This window comes from Sodiomyces alcalophilus (assembly GCF_042370955.1).
Source record: "Sodiomyces alcalophilus JCM 7366 unplaced genomic scaffold ACRALscaffold_2, whole genome shotgun sequence".
NCBI lineage: Eukaryota > Fungi > Ascomycota > Sordariomycetes > Glomerellales > Plectosphaerellaceae > Sodiomyces > Sodiomyces alcalophilus.
In genome coordinates this window covers 3,280,296-3,297,593 of record NW_027263533.1, presented here as the reverse complement: position 1 = coordinate 3,297,593, position 17,298 = coordinate 3,280,296, and the positions used below count along the sequence as shown (strand labels likewise).

The following is a 17,298-nucleotide window of genomic DNA, read 5'->3' as shown; positions in this document are numbered from 1 at the left end:
GCAGCACCAGCATCGGGCTTGCTGGTGATGCTACATGGCATTGATCTTCATATGAAGCACTTTGCATTGCAATGGAGCGTCTGTCATGACGGGGCGCAACCTACTCATCTACCCGGGACCTCATGGGGTGGTCTAGAGTCAAGGAAGCAGACTGACAGAATGGCACCAGCAGCCCTGGCCGATCATTCACTGCCTTTCTTACCATGGTCATATAATTCAGTGTGATTTCCCAACCATCTCTCATTTTAACATGCATAAATCCGCAGACGGCTCCCATCTTTGTCTTGTCGCAGCACCGTCCTCGATCAAGCGCACTGTGACCTCGCGACTCCTCGGGCAGTACTGGTAATTGACAACCGTAGTGCCTGTAAACATGGACCCTTCGGGTGGCTATGAGTGTTGTTTTTCGTACGCCCTCGTGGACATGAGCAGGCAGCGTTCCACACGAGACACACCCCTCCAAGACCAATCGTTGGCTCGGCCCGCATTGTCTTCAACGGATCCGACCCAAAATTTGGAACAAGGAATGGGTTAAACGTCATCACCGATAGACTTCGGTCGATGTAGGTAGTCGAAGTTAGCCGTCGGGATTTTTAAAACAGGCAAAACCTCTTGGATCTCCCAACGAACAACCAACCACGTCCCAAATGGATCGACATCGCCACCTCCATGTTCGTTCCTGGTCCCTGACGGTCATCCAAGATTGGCTCAATTATCGGCCTGTCGAGACTCGTGAGCTGTGATGTGATGACTGCTCGGCTGATCTAAGAAATGTGAGATGGCGGCTTTTCAAGCGCGACCAAGTTGAACTGTCCAACTCGGACAACTGGTCGCCAAGTCCCCAACTTTCGCATCTTTCGGCGTTGATGACGTAGTCGAGGAGTAGAGGGATGTATCTTTCTGAGACACGCATTCGTCACGCGCGTAGGCGATTGAGTAGCTACAGTTGTAGTGTGCATTGCAAGGGCAGCTGATTTTGGTTTCCCATGACGACGACGAGTTGCCATCAAGAGCGCACAATATCTTTACAACACCGGGATACAAACCTCGAGATGACGATGGTGGTCGAACCAGGCTCCTTTTACTGCGGGGTTGTTGGTCGGGACCCTGCGGCCCCGGGTTCTCCGGTACCGACGTGGGTGGGATGTCGGGGCCATCGGGCCAATTATCGGGGCGGCTTTGGCCTCTGAGCTCTGCTTACGGGAGTGGCGGTGATGCGTTCGCCACGACCTCAGGTCCGCCCTGCGGGTTTTCTTCCGCTCCCGGTCACCGGCCATATGTGAAGATAAGGTACGATGTGTCAGAGAATCCGGAATTCAGGGGGATCCAGAAGCCGATCTCCCCCGAACGACACTGCAGGGTTACACACTCTGGCCTGAAAGGGTACCGACTAAAGTACGGCATTTGCTGAGTTTGTACGACGGAGAATAAGAGAACGCACATACGAGCCATTCAGAGTACTGCGCCACTCATTACCAAAAGTCCATAGTAGTTTGGATGGCAGGCTGCTAGTTGTTAGGGATAAGAATGATAACCACAGATTAACCCCATCCACATCCAGCCCAGCATCTTTGACTATATTCATCCTGCGAATTGTGCCAGGGGCGTCTGATTCAGGACGGGTTCCACGTGTATAGATCTTAGTGGGCGTCAAACACCGTACTCGTAATGTCGCCAATGGGCGTTGCCCAGGGATTGATTGTACAGAGTCGTTCAGGGGCAGAGCATCCAGGGGCGTCTATCCCGACTGGCTGCTTCACCTAGTCCATTGGCCCCAGACGTCTTGCTGCTCGATATGAATTGTTTCACGGTACGTCTTACCGGCATTACCCTCGATGCCGAGAGCGACCCAGAAAGGGCCTGTATGATGCGACGAGATGCATGCGCGGTACAAAGATGTACAGACATGGCCAGGCAGCAGCGAATTGAGCCGAATGCGTATGGTGTGCACCCTGGTCGCTTGAATAGGAGCAAGTCGATGCGAGGCACAATCGGCGGATGCTTATTCGGTTGCCTGGATGCCAATTCTTTCGAACGAACCAACGGAATTGGTAAATGGGTACTGCGCCCTGGTCAAAATCTTCCGTCCAAACTAGGGCTGGCCAAGTATGTTGGCATTTCGCTTCATAGCTCCTCATCCCTGGGCAATGAAGCTTAGCCTGTAAAAGTGCCAATATGGCATTGGCTGCGTGCAAACCCGAACCCACTACTTCGACACCAAGATGCGAAAGCTGAGCGTACAGTCGAAATCTATGCAGAAACTCCAGGGACATCGATAGTTTGAGCAGCAGGGTAGTTGACGAGGCAGGTCTGTCAGGTGTTGCAGGTGGTGTAGGTGGAGGCAGTCGTTGGCCGGATGTGCGAATATCTTCGGGCCTGCAATCTCGGTCGCTCATGTACGGTACGTCGTCGGTAAACTCATCAGAGAGCTCACGTAAAATCGTAGACAACAAGACTCTCCCGGCCATCCCTGGCCTCCTTGAGAACTATGACCATTTCGTCGTCGAATCCGACCCAGTTCCGTCGGTCGTCCCACTCATCTTCGCGTGCCGTGAGTTCCTCCTCTCCGCCATCCAAGCCCTTCTCTTCCAGGTTCATGCTCGGTCGAACCTCGATACTGTTGCCTCCCGCCCGTCCCTCCAGCTCCCAGACGCGAATCTCTTCGCCGCGGCAGCTCACGCTAACGGCTTTGCCCCGCGCCGTAATCTCCGCGTCGCTGATGCCTGACGTGTGGCCCCAAAGGCGGATCCCTGGCGAGATGGACAGGGCCGTGGCATTAGAAGTGCACACGTGAAGGACGAGGGTGTTGTCGGGGAGTGTCGCTAGGAGATAGGGATGGGAGTAACAGAGCCTGGTGGGGCCGTCGGGCAACGCAGTTGAATTCGGTGGCCGAGAGGAGCCTTCGGCTTGGCTGGCGGGGACAGCTGGGGATGCGTGTGCCTGGGTCGAGCATACGGGCAAGGTGTACGCCAGTCGACTTGAGGCTACTTTGGGCCCGTCCGTCCTGCTCTGACGAATGTGGAGATCCTGAATGCCGATGGACCACCCTTGGCGGTTTGGAAAAGTGTAAGCAATGGAGGCAACCACCGAGGACACCATGCGTCGTATGGAGAGAGCCAGGGGAGCTCTCGAGCTGTGTGATTTCAAGGACGTCATCAGGACAGGCGCGGGAAGCAACCTGCCGCCTTTGGTAGCGTCATCCTTAACGGGTTCGTCGGACTCATCAGGCTCGTCAGACTCGTCTGACTCGTACGCGATATCAAGAATGCCTGCGCCGCTACCCACCCCAGGCGTTCTGCCCGACGACCGATCTTTCCATCTGCGCACCGCCGATTTCCGGTCATGGAAAGCCCCGTCAAAATCGTATAGGGATACCAGAACCGAATCTGTAGCTGTCAGGAGGAAGGGATGCTGATAAGAAACCCCAATCAACTGGCCATTGCTCGACTTGACATGCCGGTACCTCCTTTCCATCTCGTTCCGGCGCAGGTCCAGCCTCCAGACGCCGAAGCTACCGTCGAGAAAGCCCAGGCACACGTCAAGCTTCTTCTCGCCCAGAAGCTGGTCGTCGACGGCAAGGCAAGTGGGCTCCGGCACCTGGCCATGATCGTCCTGCAACCCGATCTGCACCATCTGCGCCTTTGTCCTCAAGTCCCAAGCGCGCAACCCGGAGGACGCGTCGGCGGTGACAGCGATGCCCTCGACAACCTTGACCAGAGTCCGCTTGGGTGCTGTCTCGTGACCGGTCACATCCAACTCCTCCACCGTCGCCTTGCCCCTGGCCCAGTTGTGCCGTAGTTTGTATTGACGCTTCCAGTTGACGGATGGGGTGTCGCCGTCGGCGTTTGACCTCCTCATGTCGACGAGCCCGCCTCGCGTTCCGCTGGCTCCATCGGTCCATACGGCGCGCCGGGCGGAGTAGTGCAGGCGGCTGCCATGCTTCTTGGAGCCATCGCGAAACCCGGGGATGCGTAGCGCGCGGGGGAGAACGAAGCGCGAGTAATAGAGGGCGCGCCAAATCTGCGAGTCGGATGCGAGTCTATTGAAATAGCGCGAGACCAGAGAAACGTCAAGCAGAGTTGATATCGGGAGATACGACAAGACGCGGATAACGATCTCGTCAGATAGGGACGAGAGGCGATCTCGCGTGTCGGCGGGTATAGAGGGCGGGGCTGAGAACGCTTCGGGAATGCATTGTCGTTTTGTATGGGAAGGGCCGTCGTCTTCGCGAGGCGCCCGTTGGCGTTTGCCTAACATGGCGGTCTAGATGGCACCCGTTCTTCGAGGCTATGTGGGAGCCGTGCTTTGTATCGGAGAGAAGAACCGTGGTCGTCGGTCGTCACTCATCACAACTTTTGCCCCGGACGAAGTCATTAACCTTACTGATCCGTTCAGAGACGGCGATTGGCGGTGAGGGCTAGCGCGATATGGGTGGCCGGTCAAAAGAATGCCCGAAACCCCGCGCGGAGAGATCGGAGTCGCCCCACTGGAGATTATGTAAGGTATTCCGTACGAGCAGGCTAACGTCAGCATCTCAATATGGGTAGGTAGCTTCGTACCTAGGTATCGAACAAACATCGTTGAAAGCTATCGTCAGTCGTGGTGTCTTTCTCAGATTCCAACCACCCCTACAAACAACCAAAGAACCAAACAACACGCTTGTAATTGAGCGGCTGCACTGTTTTTAGTGAAAACCTCTTGGAATTGAGTCGCAAACATGCCTCCGGTACGTTCACGCCCACCCTGGCGCCACTGCCTGCCATGTTGCAACACTACCTAACCCAGGCTCCTGCAGCGACACCAAACTCTGCCTCCGGCGGCCACCTCGTCCGCACGCGAAGCCCTGCAATCCTTCTACTGTACGCTCTGCTCCAAGGGCTACTCTCGCATGAACGACTATGAAGCCCACCTCTCCTCATACGACCACAGCCACAAACAGCGCCTGAAGGACATGAAGGCCATGGTCCGCGACCCCAACGCCGGCGCCCGTGCGCGCCGTGCTGAAGCCAAGGCGGATGGAATAGTGAGCATCAAAATTTCCCCAAACGAGTCGTCTTCCCAGCAACTGGGCGGTGGCAATTCAGGCGGAGGTGGCTTCAAGAAGGGGGGCTTCAAAAAGTCCGGGTTCAAGTCGGCTTTTGCGCCCGTTGATGCTCCACCGGCGGCCGCTTCTGCGAACCCAGCCCAGACGCCGAGGACCGACACAGGACGTGCCCCTCTAGACGCTTCTGCCGCTCCGCTGGGCGGCCTTGCGGGCGAGAGGCAGGACTTGGTCGAGAGTGATACGGAGGACGAGGGTTATGAATATTACGACCCGCGATACCCTACGGATTGAGACAGGGCCCACTGCCGCCTATATATGGCACAATTTACTTTGAGCGATGGATAACCCACAGCTCAAGGCACGAAGCCGAGTGGTTTGAATATGCCGCGAGACGCTGTTCGTCATCTTCACGGAAGGTCCGGCATGCAGCGCTTTGATTCTCAACTCACGGGGCGTTTCTCAGGCTGTCTTCAGACGTTCCTTGTACCGATTGTCACCAAGGGATTGAATTTCTCTCGCATTCAATGCCCTTGGTCAAGCTGCCACGGGTTCTACTGAAACACTCCCATTGTTTGCTGGTTTCTCGCGAACCAGTTATCCAACCGCTCCGTTTGCATGACCATTTGGGTTTCGCCTTGGTTCACCAGCACTGCGCCTCGTCGAACTACTGGTTTCTCATTGGCTAGTCGTTGTATGCACTTTAGGTGAACGGGCATGGCAAGTCGCGTCGGGACTTATATCGACACACGTCTGGTGCCTCATCAAGGCCACGGCGGTGTTCCTGGAAGACGCGAGGGGGCCTGCTAGGCCCATGGGCGGGAAGTGATGCTGCTGATAGCGGAATCTAGGCTCCCGGCTCGTGGAAGAGGCCAAGTTGCGCAGCAAACAATCTGGATCAGGGAGGACAGGGCCGCTTTTTTGGGAAGCAGGCTGTGTAGGGATGTGGCGGACGGTGCTTCCAGGAAAGTCGTGACGGTGCGAATAGTTGAGGGAAAGAACGCCTTCGAAGGCCGAGTCCGAATCGTTTTCAGCGGCGTCATTGTTGGCCTGGACGGAGGCATTTCAGCTTTGTCGAGGAAGCTGGTGTGAGGTGCCAAGGCGAGCCCCGATGTTGAAGTGCGGCGCAGTAGCCAAGGGCTCGCAAGGCGTCTTCGATTCCGGCTTACCTCCTCTCGGCGAGGTCAGTCTCTTCCGTTATGGAACTGGGTAGTTGCTTCTGGGATGAGGGCGAAGGGTGAACCTGATGGCGACACGATGGCGCTGCTCCTTGGGATTCTTCGGCAACCCGATGTATTTCCTGGCAGTATGGCCGTACCACAGTTGGAAATTACTATCGAAGTCGGTTCAGTATGCCCACTCCAGCCTAGACTACATACCACCTTGACAAATGCCTCCAAACAGCTCCATGATATTGAGTAGTACCAGCCGGAATGGGTGCCCCATGGACCGACTCGCTCATGGAAAACTCATCTCTAATGGTCTTGCCTGTGCCCAAGACAGAAGCCTATATCGACTCGATGTAATCAAGCTGAACCCGTATAATGGGTATTTAATTTCCTGTCCTTTTGCGTCGGAAGCCTAGGTACTTCGTATATTCCAGCCCTTTGCTTGCGCATCACGACAGCCTTGCAATAGGCAGTACCATGTCGCGACGACCTGAGGCTAAGAAGAGGAAGAGACCAATAAAGGCGACAACAGTGGTTTAGTTCGATATATACACTACCGTACCTACCTAGGTACTCTGTATGATTTGTTATAATGCTTGTCCGTGGCTACCTATACAACGTACGCGAAGTACACTACCTCTGTACACGTACGAATCTACTCCGGAGTCCGGTACTTGGAGGGTTCCACAGTAGTGTCATGAACCCACTTTTCGGTCGGCCCCCATCTCTAAACTGGGCTATTATTTCTCTTCTCATTGGTCCGTGCAACCTACCACTCGAGGTACTCATGTACCGTCGTCGGTCCCCAACACTCCGCTTGCCAAGTTCTACTCCCCAACATTCAATCCAACCTCCGCTCCATCGTCACGACTCACGACGCAACACCTACCCTCGATCCCTCTCCCAACCTTGATCGATCGACTAACATAATTTACTCCCTGATTGCCAAGCCCCCAAGGGCGGAAGCCGCCCGCCATCATGGACTCGTATCCTCTCGAACAAAAGACGCTGCACGACGTCCTCGACCCGCTCTCGCAACTGGAACCCTCACCCATCGAATCCCCCGTGCTGCTACCCTCGGTCGATAACATGACAAACGAGGACCTCCCGGACCTACCAGAGGGCACGTCCATTACCCCCGTTGAGAAAATCGCGACTCCGTCAGCTACCACGTCTTCTCCCACCTCCGCTCTTGGCCTAAGCGGTACTAGCCATGGCTCCATCTACTACCGTTCGTCCCCTTCCCATCCTACGCTTCTTCCTCTTACGGCCCCCTTCTCCCTGCGACATGTGCATCAAAGACCGCAAAAACTAACCATACCTCGTCCAGTAACCCGCATCCAGCGCTACTCCTCCTACCTCATCCCCGTCTTCACCTCCATCCACCTAACCACCACCTCCCTCATCCCGCTGCTCTCCCGCTCCGTCCCAGCCTCGGAATCCTACCTCCTCCAGGTCCGCGAAATATACCAGACCCCGCTCTCCGAACCCTACCTCGTCGTCCTCCCCATCGCCGCCCACGTCCTCTCGGGCCTAGCCGTCCGCCTGATCCGCCGCGCCCGCAACCTGAAAAGGTACTACGGCGTCCCCTCCACCGCGCGCAAGCCCCTCCCCTCGGGGCCCCGCATCTGGCCTTCCATCAGCGACGTCGCCGTCTCGGGCTACGTCTTCGCCGCCGCCCTCGCCGCCCACGTCGCCGTGAACCGCCTCCTGCCGCTGCTCGTCGAGGGCCACAGCGCAGACGTCGGCCTCGCCTTTGTCGGTCACGGTTTCGCCCGCCACCCCGTCCTCTCCTGGTCCGCCTACGCCGTCCTCCTCGTCGCCGGATGCGGCCACATGGTCTGGGGCGCTGCCAAGTGGGCCGGCATCGCCCCCGTCGGCCTAGGCTTGCGCGGCGCCCTGGGCTACGCCCCGTCAAGGGGGTCCGTGGCTGCGGCCGAGTGGGTCGACGACACCACCTTGGTCCGGAGACGGAGGCGGAGGGTCTGGTGGGCGATCCAGGGCGCAGCCGCCGCGCTTGCCGGACTATGGGCTGCTGGTGGGCTCGGGGTCGTGGCGAGGGGAGGTCTGGTCGAGGGATGGGTGGGCAAGATATACGATGGGTTGTATGATGCAGTACCCTTCCTGTGACGAATTACGACCGACAGCACATGCCATGCACCTTGCGTAGGTAGGTATACGGGAAAGCGGCAAACGCATCAGAGGAGCCGCGCCCTGTTAGCCTAATTTATATCTCAGGCATTATACTAGCGCCATATATACCCAGTTGCATTAGAACTCCTGCACGATTACATCTCCACCACTGGGCTGTTTCCGGGCGGAAGAACGAACCAAATCATGTTATGTTAATCTATTTCGACCAAGAACGACCGCTCCAAATTGATACCTCTCTTAGCTTCCCGCGCACGACGCGACGAGTCAGCAATAGCCGCACCCCGTTCTGCAGTTCAACCTCTCTTGCGAGAATGATTCTATTGTATATGGGTATCGCTAAGTGGGCTCTGGAGTACAATAACTATCCATTTCCCCATGTCCGTCGGTCGCGGACCCTATCGACATCTATCCACAGAATGCCAAGCGAAAGTGCATGTGGCGCCGATGGGAACCATACCCTGTTTCGCTTTCGTCTGAGAGCCGGCTCATCCCGGTCATGGATTGGTACAATATCGCTGATAAGATGCGTAGAATGGGGCCTCTGTGGCAACCCTGCGAGGCTGGCCTCCTTTCAGAGCATAGCCTAATGTCTGACAAACATCTTCCTCTCCGCTGGTGCGTGTTGCTGCTCAAACGTTTCTTTGTTTTCCCTTTCCCTCGCGGTTGGTTACGCTTGGCGGACCGATCAATCGTGGCCTTCTTCAGAGCCCGTTAACGGCGCCGGCGCATGGTCCACTCCCGCCAAAATTGTCTTCCTTGCCCCGCGACTGGGAAAAGACAATGTCGGGCTTGCCGTAGGGACACTCGGTACTCTTGTCGGGGCCCATGAAACCGTGGAGGATGGTGCATGGGGGGCTTACTGTTGAGCCGTCTCCGGGCATATACAGCCATCCGTTGCAGCCGTTCCGAGTGGATGTATAACACTGTTCGCAGCAATCCTGGGCATCCTCGGCTGTCGTCATGGCAAATTCCCAATCGAAATGGTCCGCGATTCCGATCCATACCACTTCCTGGCTAAAGCTGGATGGATCACATTGGGGGTGCTAACGGTGTGCGATGTTCGGGTTAGCGCTGACCATGTAGCCAAGGACTTGTTGATCCTCTTGTCTTTTTTGGCAGTCCCTCCCCTCTTCCTTGTCTCTCTCTTCGAAGACGGAAGAGGGAAGTCAGGGAAAGAGAAAGAAAATAAAGGGGCAAATGAGGAAGCAGAAACATACCGGGCTCGATGTCCTTGTTGGATATGTGGGGGAAGTGGCCAGGGTCCCCGAACTAACTCCGGTATGACTTGAACTCGGTCCAGCCGGGCTCTCGGAGTTGCTTTGTTGGCCGTCTTGATTACCTTGAACACGTTGGTTATCTTGACTGCCTCGATTTTCTTGATCACCTGGGATGTTTTGGATGTGGATGTTTTGAATGTGGATGTTTCGAACGCGGGGAGTGCCTTGATCATCCGGGACGCCTGAGACACCAGGGATGCCTTGATCGCCTGGGATACCTGGGATGCCTTGATCGCCCGGGACACCTGGGATGCCTGTGACGCCGGGGATGCCTTGATCGCCCGGGGCGCCTGGGGTACCTTGAATCCTTGGGATATCGTGGACCCCTGGATTGCCTTGAGGCCCCGGGCTACCTCGATACCCCGCGTCATCTTGAATCCCCCGGTTGTCATGATCACTGTGATCACCTCGATCACCTTGGCCACCCCGATCACCTCGATCACCTCGATCACCTTGATTACCTTTATCACCCCCATCTCCTAACACAGGGACAAGGACAGCCGGGAGAACGATGGTAGAGACGAGAAGCAAGATGATGAGGGTGATGACTCGCCAGTTGCCAAACCAAGACTTCCACGAGTCCTCGTCCCTGATGCGATGCTCATTCGCCGGCACTGGGGGTTCAACGTGGGGCTCGATGCCATGAGGGTTGACGACCTGGGGTTCCTCGGCGATGGCGACTTGCGGAGCGGCGTTCCCGTCAAACTCGGCCCAGTCTACACTGGTCTCTTCCGTTGAAGCGTTTCCCGGTGTGTTTGATTCGGCCCCGTCTACATCGGTCTCTTCCGTTGAAGCTTTGCCCGGTGTGCTTGATTCGGCCCAGTCTACATTGGTCTCTTCCATTGAAGCGTTGCCGGGTGTGTTTGGTTCGGTCATGGTCGTCGGTAGATGTCGTTGGTCGGGCCTGTTGGGTGGAATGCGGATAAGATGCTATACGCTCTAGTATTGATGCCTAGGAGGTTTCTGTCACGCTTGCCAGCAGCGTATAAGCAAAGCGATGGGAGGGGAGAAATACTAAGAATAAGACATAGCGAGTACGATAATGACCCTGGCACATTTACAAACACATCAGAAGAAGAAGAAGAAGAAGAAAAGAAGAGGCGGGGGAAAAGGGAATAGATGAGTTTTGGAGAATGGTAGAGGAGAGTTCATCTGCCTACCTAGGAAGAAGGGGCAACGATGTGGCTGCCTCTGAATCAAGGTACCCCCTACCTACTGAATAAGAATTGGAAAGAAAGCAAGTGCAGCTGGGAGAGCACCTACTCATGTCTAACGGTGACAGAACCAATTCCCCTTCTTCGAAAGGACACAGGTACCGGAGGAAGTACCCAAGTAGACGAGTGAGTGGCCTTTCACGTGCGAAGCACAAGGCTGGTAGGCGTTACCGTTATATAAAAGACGTGGTCCGTATGAGGCGCTGAAGAATACCTTGCCCTGTATAGATATACCAAAGCTTCTCCCTCGGCCCCTTCCTTGGCTGCTGTGTATGTTCCTGTCAATATCTGGCTCGTCTCATCGAACTAGAGGCTAGAGGCAGGTTTGTCTGTCTCACTGACCGCGTAATACAGCTCCCATTTCCCCTGAGCTGCACGACACAGCATGTCGCTACCATTTCTCGGAACCATGTAGGAAACACGGGTTGCCAGTGTTTGCTGCGTGAGGTTGCTTCTGCATGCTTCCAGCTTCCTCTTGCTGTGATGTCTCAACAGTCCCCTCCCTCTTGGTCCATAGCCAGCTGCATGATATTTTGCGGAGAATTAGGAGAGAAGTCTCATTACATGCTACCAGGGGAAGCTTCATAGTCAAGTCTGAAGCACTCAAAATGACACACGGTACTTTGTGATTACTTATCCACCCCGGCAGCCGTTGGGTCTCATATCGGTCTATTCGTGTGCAAAATTCTGTCATAGCATCTAATTTTCCGTAAAACCCAAAGCCGGCTAACAACAGAAACACCTAGCAAAGCTTCTGCGTGTCCCCAAGACCAATGAGAAAAAAGGGACCAGCCTAAACCGACGTTATCAGTCAGGGTAAGCCGAGTCGTCGCTTAAAGAGCACTGTTCAAGAGACGCGAGAACTTAGGCAAGCGTCTTGGCATCCCCCTCGCTCAGCTTGCCAGCCTCAACCAGCCGCTTGACCTCGGCGCTCCACACGCCCTTGATCTCATCAGCCACCGTAAGCCCGCTGAGCTTGCCGGCCAGCGCCGCGATCTCGTCGGCATCAATCTTGCCCTGCACCAGCTCCACGTCGCCCAGGACGGCGTCAATGTCGGCGGCCGACGCCTGGCCCGACGCAAAGTAGTTGGCCTCCTTGACCGAGCCCTTGAGGACACGCTTGTTCTTCTTGACGGCGTTCTTGGCCGACTCCTTGGCCTTCTTCTGGGCGTCGCGCTCGGCCTTGGCCGCCGCCTCGGCCTCTTGCACCGCGCGCTCCTCGGCCTCCTTCTTGGCCTTGGCCTCCTCGATGGCCCGCTTCTCCGCCGCCTCCTTTTCCAGGCGCCGCTTGTTCTTGGCCGCGTTGGCCTCCTGGCGGAACTTCTTGATGCGCTCGTCGCTCGCCGACGCGTCGTCCAGCAGCTTGCGGAGCCGCGCGTTGTCCTCGGCCTTCTTCTTCTTCCGCGCGTTGGCGTTCTTGCGCTCCACGTGCCGCTTCTGGTCGCGGTTCTCGTTGTCGTCGGGGACATCCTCGTCGAGGTACTCGAACGTGCGCCAGCTGTCAAAGTTGTACCAAAAGTTGTAAAACTCCTCCACTTGTTCCTTGGTGGAGTTTTCGTCGCCAAACTCGGGCACCGGCGTGTTCTTGGAGAAGCGTGCCTCGGACTTGAATACCTCGCTCCATAGCTTGTAGTAGTTGCCCTTGGCAAGCTGCTTCTTTGTGGGAGGGTCGACGTCGGCCTTCTCGTCGACCGAGTCGAACTGGCGTCGTTTCACGGGGTCCGTAAGGACCTCATGCGCCTTTTGGATGCACTTGAAGAAATTATCGTCGTCCGTCACACCCGCGGCCGCCTTCTTGTCAGGGTGGTGCTTGAGCACCTTCTTGCGGTTGGCGCGCTTGATCTGCTCTTCTGTGGCCTTGTAGCGGTACTTGGAAAGGCCTAGCACCTGGTAATGATCTTGGGTCTGAAAGAAAATAAATGTTAGTTTTTAAGAATTCAATATCAGCAAGGGCCGCGATTGCCCTGTGGTGCTACCCAGGATAGCGGCCGAAGGCGAGTGAGAAACGCACCTTCCAGTCCTTGGCGTCCCTCTGCAGATCCATGGGATCCTCAGGCTCGCTGATTTCGTCATCTTCGTCGCTCTCAACCTTCTTAGCGGCCTCCTGAGCCTGGATGCGGTCATCCTCGGAGAAGGTGCGCTTGTGACGGGCACGACGGGCATGGGCGAGGAAGTGTGGGCCGACGGGCTCAATGGTGCGTTGCGTGGCAGCGGAAAGATGGCCGATAGCCTTGAAATCCTTCTCAGCAGCCCAGCCCTCAGGGAGGACTGGGAGCGGCTGTGTGACGATGGTTGCGGTGGCCATGATTCTTTGACGAGGCAATTATTCAGACTGCTCCAAATCAAGGGACGTCGAAAAGTTTCACGGTCGAAAATTCTAGTGGGGGACGTTGATCGGCCGATAACGAAAAAGTATGACGGTGGGGCCCCGATAAGGATATTTCAGATTTTTGAAGCTACCTTTGGTACGTACCTTTGGAGTACGTACCTACGTAACTACCTCGAAATACCTTTGTACTTTTTATCCGTATCAACTCGTTCCCTGCGTTGATTTGACCTGCTCCGTTCGCCGGTTACCGTCGTGGGATGTTCAAGGCAGCGCTCGGAATAACGCTCGCTTCAAACGCCCAAAGCGTCTGAACGAGGGACGCGGTAATCTTGGCTGTTACAACCGTGTCCGAGTGCGTCAACTTGTGCTCTCCCCCTTTAACCATCACAGGAGCCTGCCGAGCCAATTTGGCCACGAGCTGCTCCATATCCGCTTTCTCCGACGGCGAAGGAGTTGGAATGTCACAACTGACCCCGATGCGGCTTCGTCTGGCACCTGGGTGAAGTTCGAGGTAGACGGCACAATGAACGTCCTCGGTCGGTGACGTCTTGAGCCGAAATAACAACGCAGTGTGAATCATCTCCGGGGGCTTACTGGGCAGTTTAAGGAGCAGCGTGCTTGTCTCTTTGTTGTCACGCCACATGCCGTGCGGATGAGCCCCGATGAACTGGAACCTGGGCTCCGCCTGATTGCCACCTCTGCGGAGGCGATACTCAAGCCACCCTCTTGTTGCCTTTGGCTGGAAGTCCTCCTTCTGGTTCCTCTTGGCGAGCAAGACAGGTTTCCCTTCAACGAATGCGTTGAATTTCGGAAAATGAACAGGTTTGGATCGGAGGCGACTATAGTGCGCCTCGTTCACTATACTCGGGACAACGGGGATTCCGATGCGCGAGGTCAAGTCGCCGCCATCCGTACACGACAGAACGGCCACTTTCTGCCCCCGCAAGTAGGAAGTGCCGTTGTTGAGTGGAGTTTGGCCCGGGAGATGTTCATCGAGGACGATGACTAGCTCGGCATGGATTCCCCTACTCGTAATAGACATCGGGTTGCCCCTGGACGGGATGGCCTCGACGTGGGCACTCTCGGCGAAGTAAGCCGGCGCCGGCGCCAGGGCTCCAATAGTTCCCCAGGTCTCGTCAATGCCCGAGGCATCCCAGGCGAGGATGGACTGGTCGTCGAATTCCTTGAGGATCTCCTCCTGGAGCCTAATGAAAGCCCGCTCGCCACCTTCTCCGTAGAGGGGCGGCATATTGACGTCAAAGATGCCGAGGAGGCAGTAGGCTATGTCCTCGGGCCTCGTGGTTTGCCGTCCAGCCGCCCAGGACATGCGCTGCGCAATGCTCAAACCTGACCACTCGCCGTGGACGAGGACCTGGAGCGGGACCCTTGTCCTGTCGGAGACGCGGTCGACTAACGAAGCCCTGCTGCCGAGATGGGACCAGGAGCGGTCAAAGAATTCTAGCCGTTTCGGGGCCAGCAGTTCCTGCAGGGTCCAGCCTCGCGTGAACCACCTCGACTTCTCAAAAGCGTCCGATGGGTGTCCCTCGGGGCAATGGACGTCGGAGAGGTAAGCAAAGCAGACGGCGGCGTTGCGATACCAGCGGAACATGGAGTTTATAGATTCGGAGAGGTCCGCCGTGCTTGTCTTGTCGATGCAGCAAGTGTCGATCCATACATGCCGTACCGGGCCAGTCGACCCATCAACCAGGTCGGCATGACGGTGGACATGGCGGCAGAAGTTGACGATTTTGGTCCACCCCGGTTTCGACGGAAGCACGTCTGCGCGATCGAGGTCCTGAAGCGACACCTCGCCGTCTTCCCACGCATGGGAGAGGATGGCGTATGGCGGAGGGTCTGCGAGGAACTCCTCAAGCTTGAGGGTTTCAATGTTCACGAGGCGCATTTCCCAGGGGCTTTCTTCTATGTGTTTTTTGGACGGATGACACGGAGATCGGGGAGGACAGAGGGAGTGCGAGGAAAATACCAGGTATGTTGCTCCTAAGAGGTCACGGTCACGCCTGGAAGATTGGCAAACAATGAGTCCTCTCCATGACATGACGATGGGGTTGGCATGCAGGCTTATGCCCATCGGATGCAAATGATGCCGGCCCCTGGGTGATAAGATGCGGCCTAATTGTATGTCAGCCCTGCAGCTCCGGTTCGAGTCGATGGACAAATGATAGGTCAAATACTGGTACGTACCCTTGTAATTCACGCACGGACCATCTTCGGAATTCAGGTAATTATTAGAATCCGACTTATCGCAGTCATAAGCCAGTGCAGTCTCGAGTTGTCTAACCTTTTGTGAGAGTCGCCTATCTACGATCCAAACGTAGCTAATTCTATTTCCTATGCCCAGTAGACTTTTATTCACCCTTTCTTCTTCGTTTTTCCTTTTCCTATATGATGTACATGACCTGTACTCCTAGCTGGCTAGATAATGTCTTGGACAGGGCATATCGGGAATGTATTCCGGCGTTGTAAGCTTCGAGGTTGATGACTGGCCGGCCTGTTGACAGGACGACGGTTACCTGTTTAAGTGGAACCGGCTCGGACGCCGGGTTTCGGCGGCCTAACACCACAATACCAACGTCATGGAAACGGTTATGGGCGCAAGTCACAGTACCTTTACAAACGATTGGACATATTCGTACGAAGTAAGTGCATCGGTACTACTGCCGCTCTATTGGTAATCACCACACGTCGATTCATTGAGACCGAGCATTTCCATACATCTTCCACACTCACTGCGATATTAAATCTATATTGACTACTTGCCTTGTCAACCAGTAAAGTACGCCGTCCCGGTCACTGGCCACGATGAGTTCAAAAATGCGAGCAATCGGTAAGTGCGCCGCGATATCTCCCCTCTCTCAAGCCCGGAGCATATATACAAACTAGTCTTGGAACCACAGATATCAAAGGAGGCAAGGGGCCCCGGGAGAATCTCTTCATGAACCACGACGTCCCCAAGCCGACGCCAAAAGACGGCGAGGTTCTCGTCAAAGTCAAGGCCTTCGGCATAAACCGCATGGACCAGATACAGCGCGAGGGTCATTACCCCGTCCCCGCCGGCGCCTCCCACATCCTGGGCGTCGAGTTCAGCGGTACCGTCGACTCCCTCGGACCCCCCTCGGCCTCCCACCCGGACCCCCACGACTTCCAGCCAGGCGACCCCGTCTTCGGCCTAGCTTACGGCGGCGCCTACGCCGAATACGTAGCCGTCAGCGCCCGCATGCTGCTCCGAAAACCGGACTTTATGACCTGGGAACAGGCCGCCGCCATCCCAGAGACGTGGATCACCGCCCTGCAGGCCCTGCACGTCGTCGGCGGCGTCAAGCCGGGCGATAACGTCCTTTGGCATGCCGGGGCGTCCGGGGTCTCTGTCGCGGGTATCCAGCTCAGTCGTCTCGCCGGAGCGGGTGCCGTGTTCGCCACGGCCGGCACGGATGCCAAGTGCGCCTTTGTCCGGGACGAGCTGGGTGCCACGGCCTCGTTCAACTACAAGACCCAGGACTGGGCGAGCGGCGTGCAGGAGGCCACGGGCGGGCGAGGAGTGGACCTGATCATCGATTTTGTTGGTGGAGGGGACTATTTCCGGAAGAACCTCGAGGTGGCTGCCCGGGACGGGAAGCTCGTCATGCTGGGTCTCCTTGGAGGCGGTAACGTGGAGAGTGCAGACGTGTCGCATATTCTCTACAAGAGGTTGCGCATCGAGGGCAGCACGCTGCGCAGCAGGGACATCGAGTATCAGGCCCGTCTGCGTGATCGCCTGGAGGCATGCCTGCCGGACTTTGAGTCGGGGACGCTTAAGATTGTGATTGATACCATCTTACCTTGGGAGGATATACGGACCGCGCATGAGTACATCGAACAGAACAAGAATTCCGGGAAGATCATCTGTACCCTCTCGTAAGGGAGTCTTCAGGAACCTGGTTACCGAAAGTGCCTCGCTGACAGCAGAAGCGGGTAATGTCTGGAGCGGACCTGGCTCTTCTCATCAAAAAAATACATCATTTGATACGCTACACCGAGTGAAGTCGACTATCCCGTTGGGGAAGAGCCGCATCGCACAGCCCGAAATTCATTACATCGTGAAAACCCAATGGCATCG

The 17,298-nt window shown here is 56.2% G+C and overlaps 9 protein-coding genes across 9 annotated transcripts; 5 read left to right on the top strand and 4 right to left on the bottom strand.

Moving 5' to 3' along the window:
• The first annotated feature begins 230 nt into the window (after nucleotides 1-230).
• ACRALDRAFT_2057767 (uncharacterized protein) lies at nucleotides 231-735 on the top strand. Its single transcript, XM_071021814.1, has one exon. The coding sequence runs from the start codon at nucleotides 374-376 to the stop codon at nucleotides 533-535; it is 162 nt and encodes a 53-aa protein (XP_070877322.1). The 5' UTR covers nucleotides 231-373; the 3' UTR covers nucleotides 536-735.
• A 1,695-nt stretch (nucleotides 736-2,430) lies between these two features.
• On the bottom strand, nucleotides 2,431-4,257 carry ACRALDRAFT_2101199 (uncharacterized protein; the record flags this gene model as incomplete). Its single annotated transcript, XM_071023047.1, has 2 exons — nucleotides 2,431-3,246; nucleotides 3,328-4,257. The coding sequence occupies 2 exons, from the start codon at nucleotides 4,255-4,257 to the stop codon at nucleotides 2,431-2,433; spliced, it is 1,746 nt and encodes a 581-aa protein (XP_070877321.1).
• A 460-nt stretch (nucleotides 4,258-4,717) lies between these two features.
• On the top strand, nucleotides 4,718-5,335 carry ACRALDRAFT_1068670 (uncharacterized protein; the record flags this gene model as incomplete). Its single annotated transcript, XM_071017589.1, has 2 exons — nucleotides 4,718-4,726; nucleotides 4,796-5,335. The coding sequence occupies 2 exons, from the start codon at nucleotides 4,718-4,720 to the stop codon at nucleotides 5,333-5,335; spliced, it is 549 nt and encodes a 182-aa protein (XP_070877320.1).
• Nucleotides 5,336-5,457: 122 nt separating this feature from the next.
• ACRALDRAFT_2033060 (uncharacterized protein) lies at nucleotides 5,458-6,455 on the top strand. The gene has a single exon (XM_071020722.1). The coding sequence runs from the start codon at nucleotides 5,870-5,872 to the stop codon at nucleotides 6,131-6,133; it is 264 nt and encodes an 87-aa protein (XP_070877319.1). The 5' UTR covers nucleotides 5,458-5,869; the 3' UTR covers nucleotides 6,134-6,455.
• Nucleotides 6,456-7,188: 733 nt separating this feature from the next.
• Nucleotides 7,189-8,340, top strand: ACRALDRAFT_2040521 (uncharacterized protein; the record flags this gene model as incomplete). Its single annotated transcript, XM_071021056.1, has 2 exons — nucleotides 7,189-7,441; nucleotides 7,541-8,340. The coding sequence occupies 2 exons, from the start codon at nucleotides 7,189-7,191 to the stop codon at nucleotides 8,338-8,340; spliced, it is 1,053 nt and encodes a 350-aa protein (XP_070877318.1).
• A 1,869-nt stretch (nucleotides 8,341-10,209) lies between these two features.
• Nucleotides 10,210-10,839, bottom strand: ACRALDRAFT_1061500 (uncharacterized protein; the record flags this gene model as incomplete). Its single annotated transcript, XM_071016438.1, has 1 exon — nucleotides 10,210-10,839. A coding segment is annotated over exon 1 (275 nt), but the record flags the coding sequence as incomplete, so codon positions are not given.
• Nucleotides 10,840-11,402: 563 nt separating this feature from the next.
• ACRALDRAFT_1040347 (uncharacterized protein) lies at nucleotides 11,403-13,233 on the bottom strand. Its single transcript, XM_071015177.1, has 2 exons — nucleotides 12,867-13,233; nucleotides 11,403-12,760 (listed from the first exon to the last, which is right to left on the bottom strand). The coding sequence occupies exons 1-2, from the start codon at nucleotides 13,158-13,160 to the stop codon at nucleotides 11,720-11,722; spliced, it is 1,335 nt and encodes a 444-aa protein (XP_070877316.1). The 5' UTR covers nucleotides 13,161-13,233; the 3' UTR covers nucleotides 11,403-11,719.
• Nucleotides 13,234-13,428: 195 nt separating this feature from the next.
• On the bottom strand, nucleotides 13,429-15,087 carry ACRALDRAFT_1080192 (uncharacterized protein; the record flags this gene model as incomplete). The annotated part of the gene is made up of 1 exon (XM_071018986.1): nucleotides 13,429-15,087. One exon carries the CDS (start codon nucleotides 15,085-15,087, stop codon nucleotides 13,429-13,431), a length of 1,659 nt encoding a protein of 552 aa, XP_070877315.1.
• Nucleotides 15,088-16,004: 917 nt separating this feature from the next.
• Nucleotides 16,005-17,100, top strand: ACRALDRAFT_1055239 (uncharacterized protein; the record flags this gene model as incomplete). The annotated part of the gene is made up of 2 exons (XM_071015846.1): nucleotides 16,005-16,029; nucleotides 16,100-17,100. The coding sequence occupies 2 exons, from the start codon at nucleotides 16,005-16,007 to the stop codon at nucleotides 17,098-17,100; spliced, it is 1,026 nt and encodes a 341-aa protein (XP_070877314.1).
• Nucleotides 17,101-17,298: the final 198 nt, after the last annotated feature.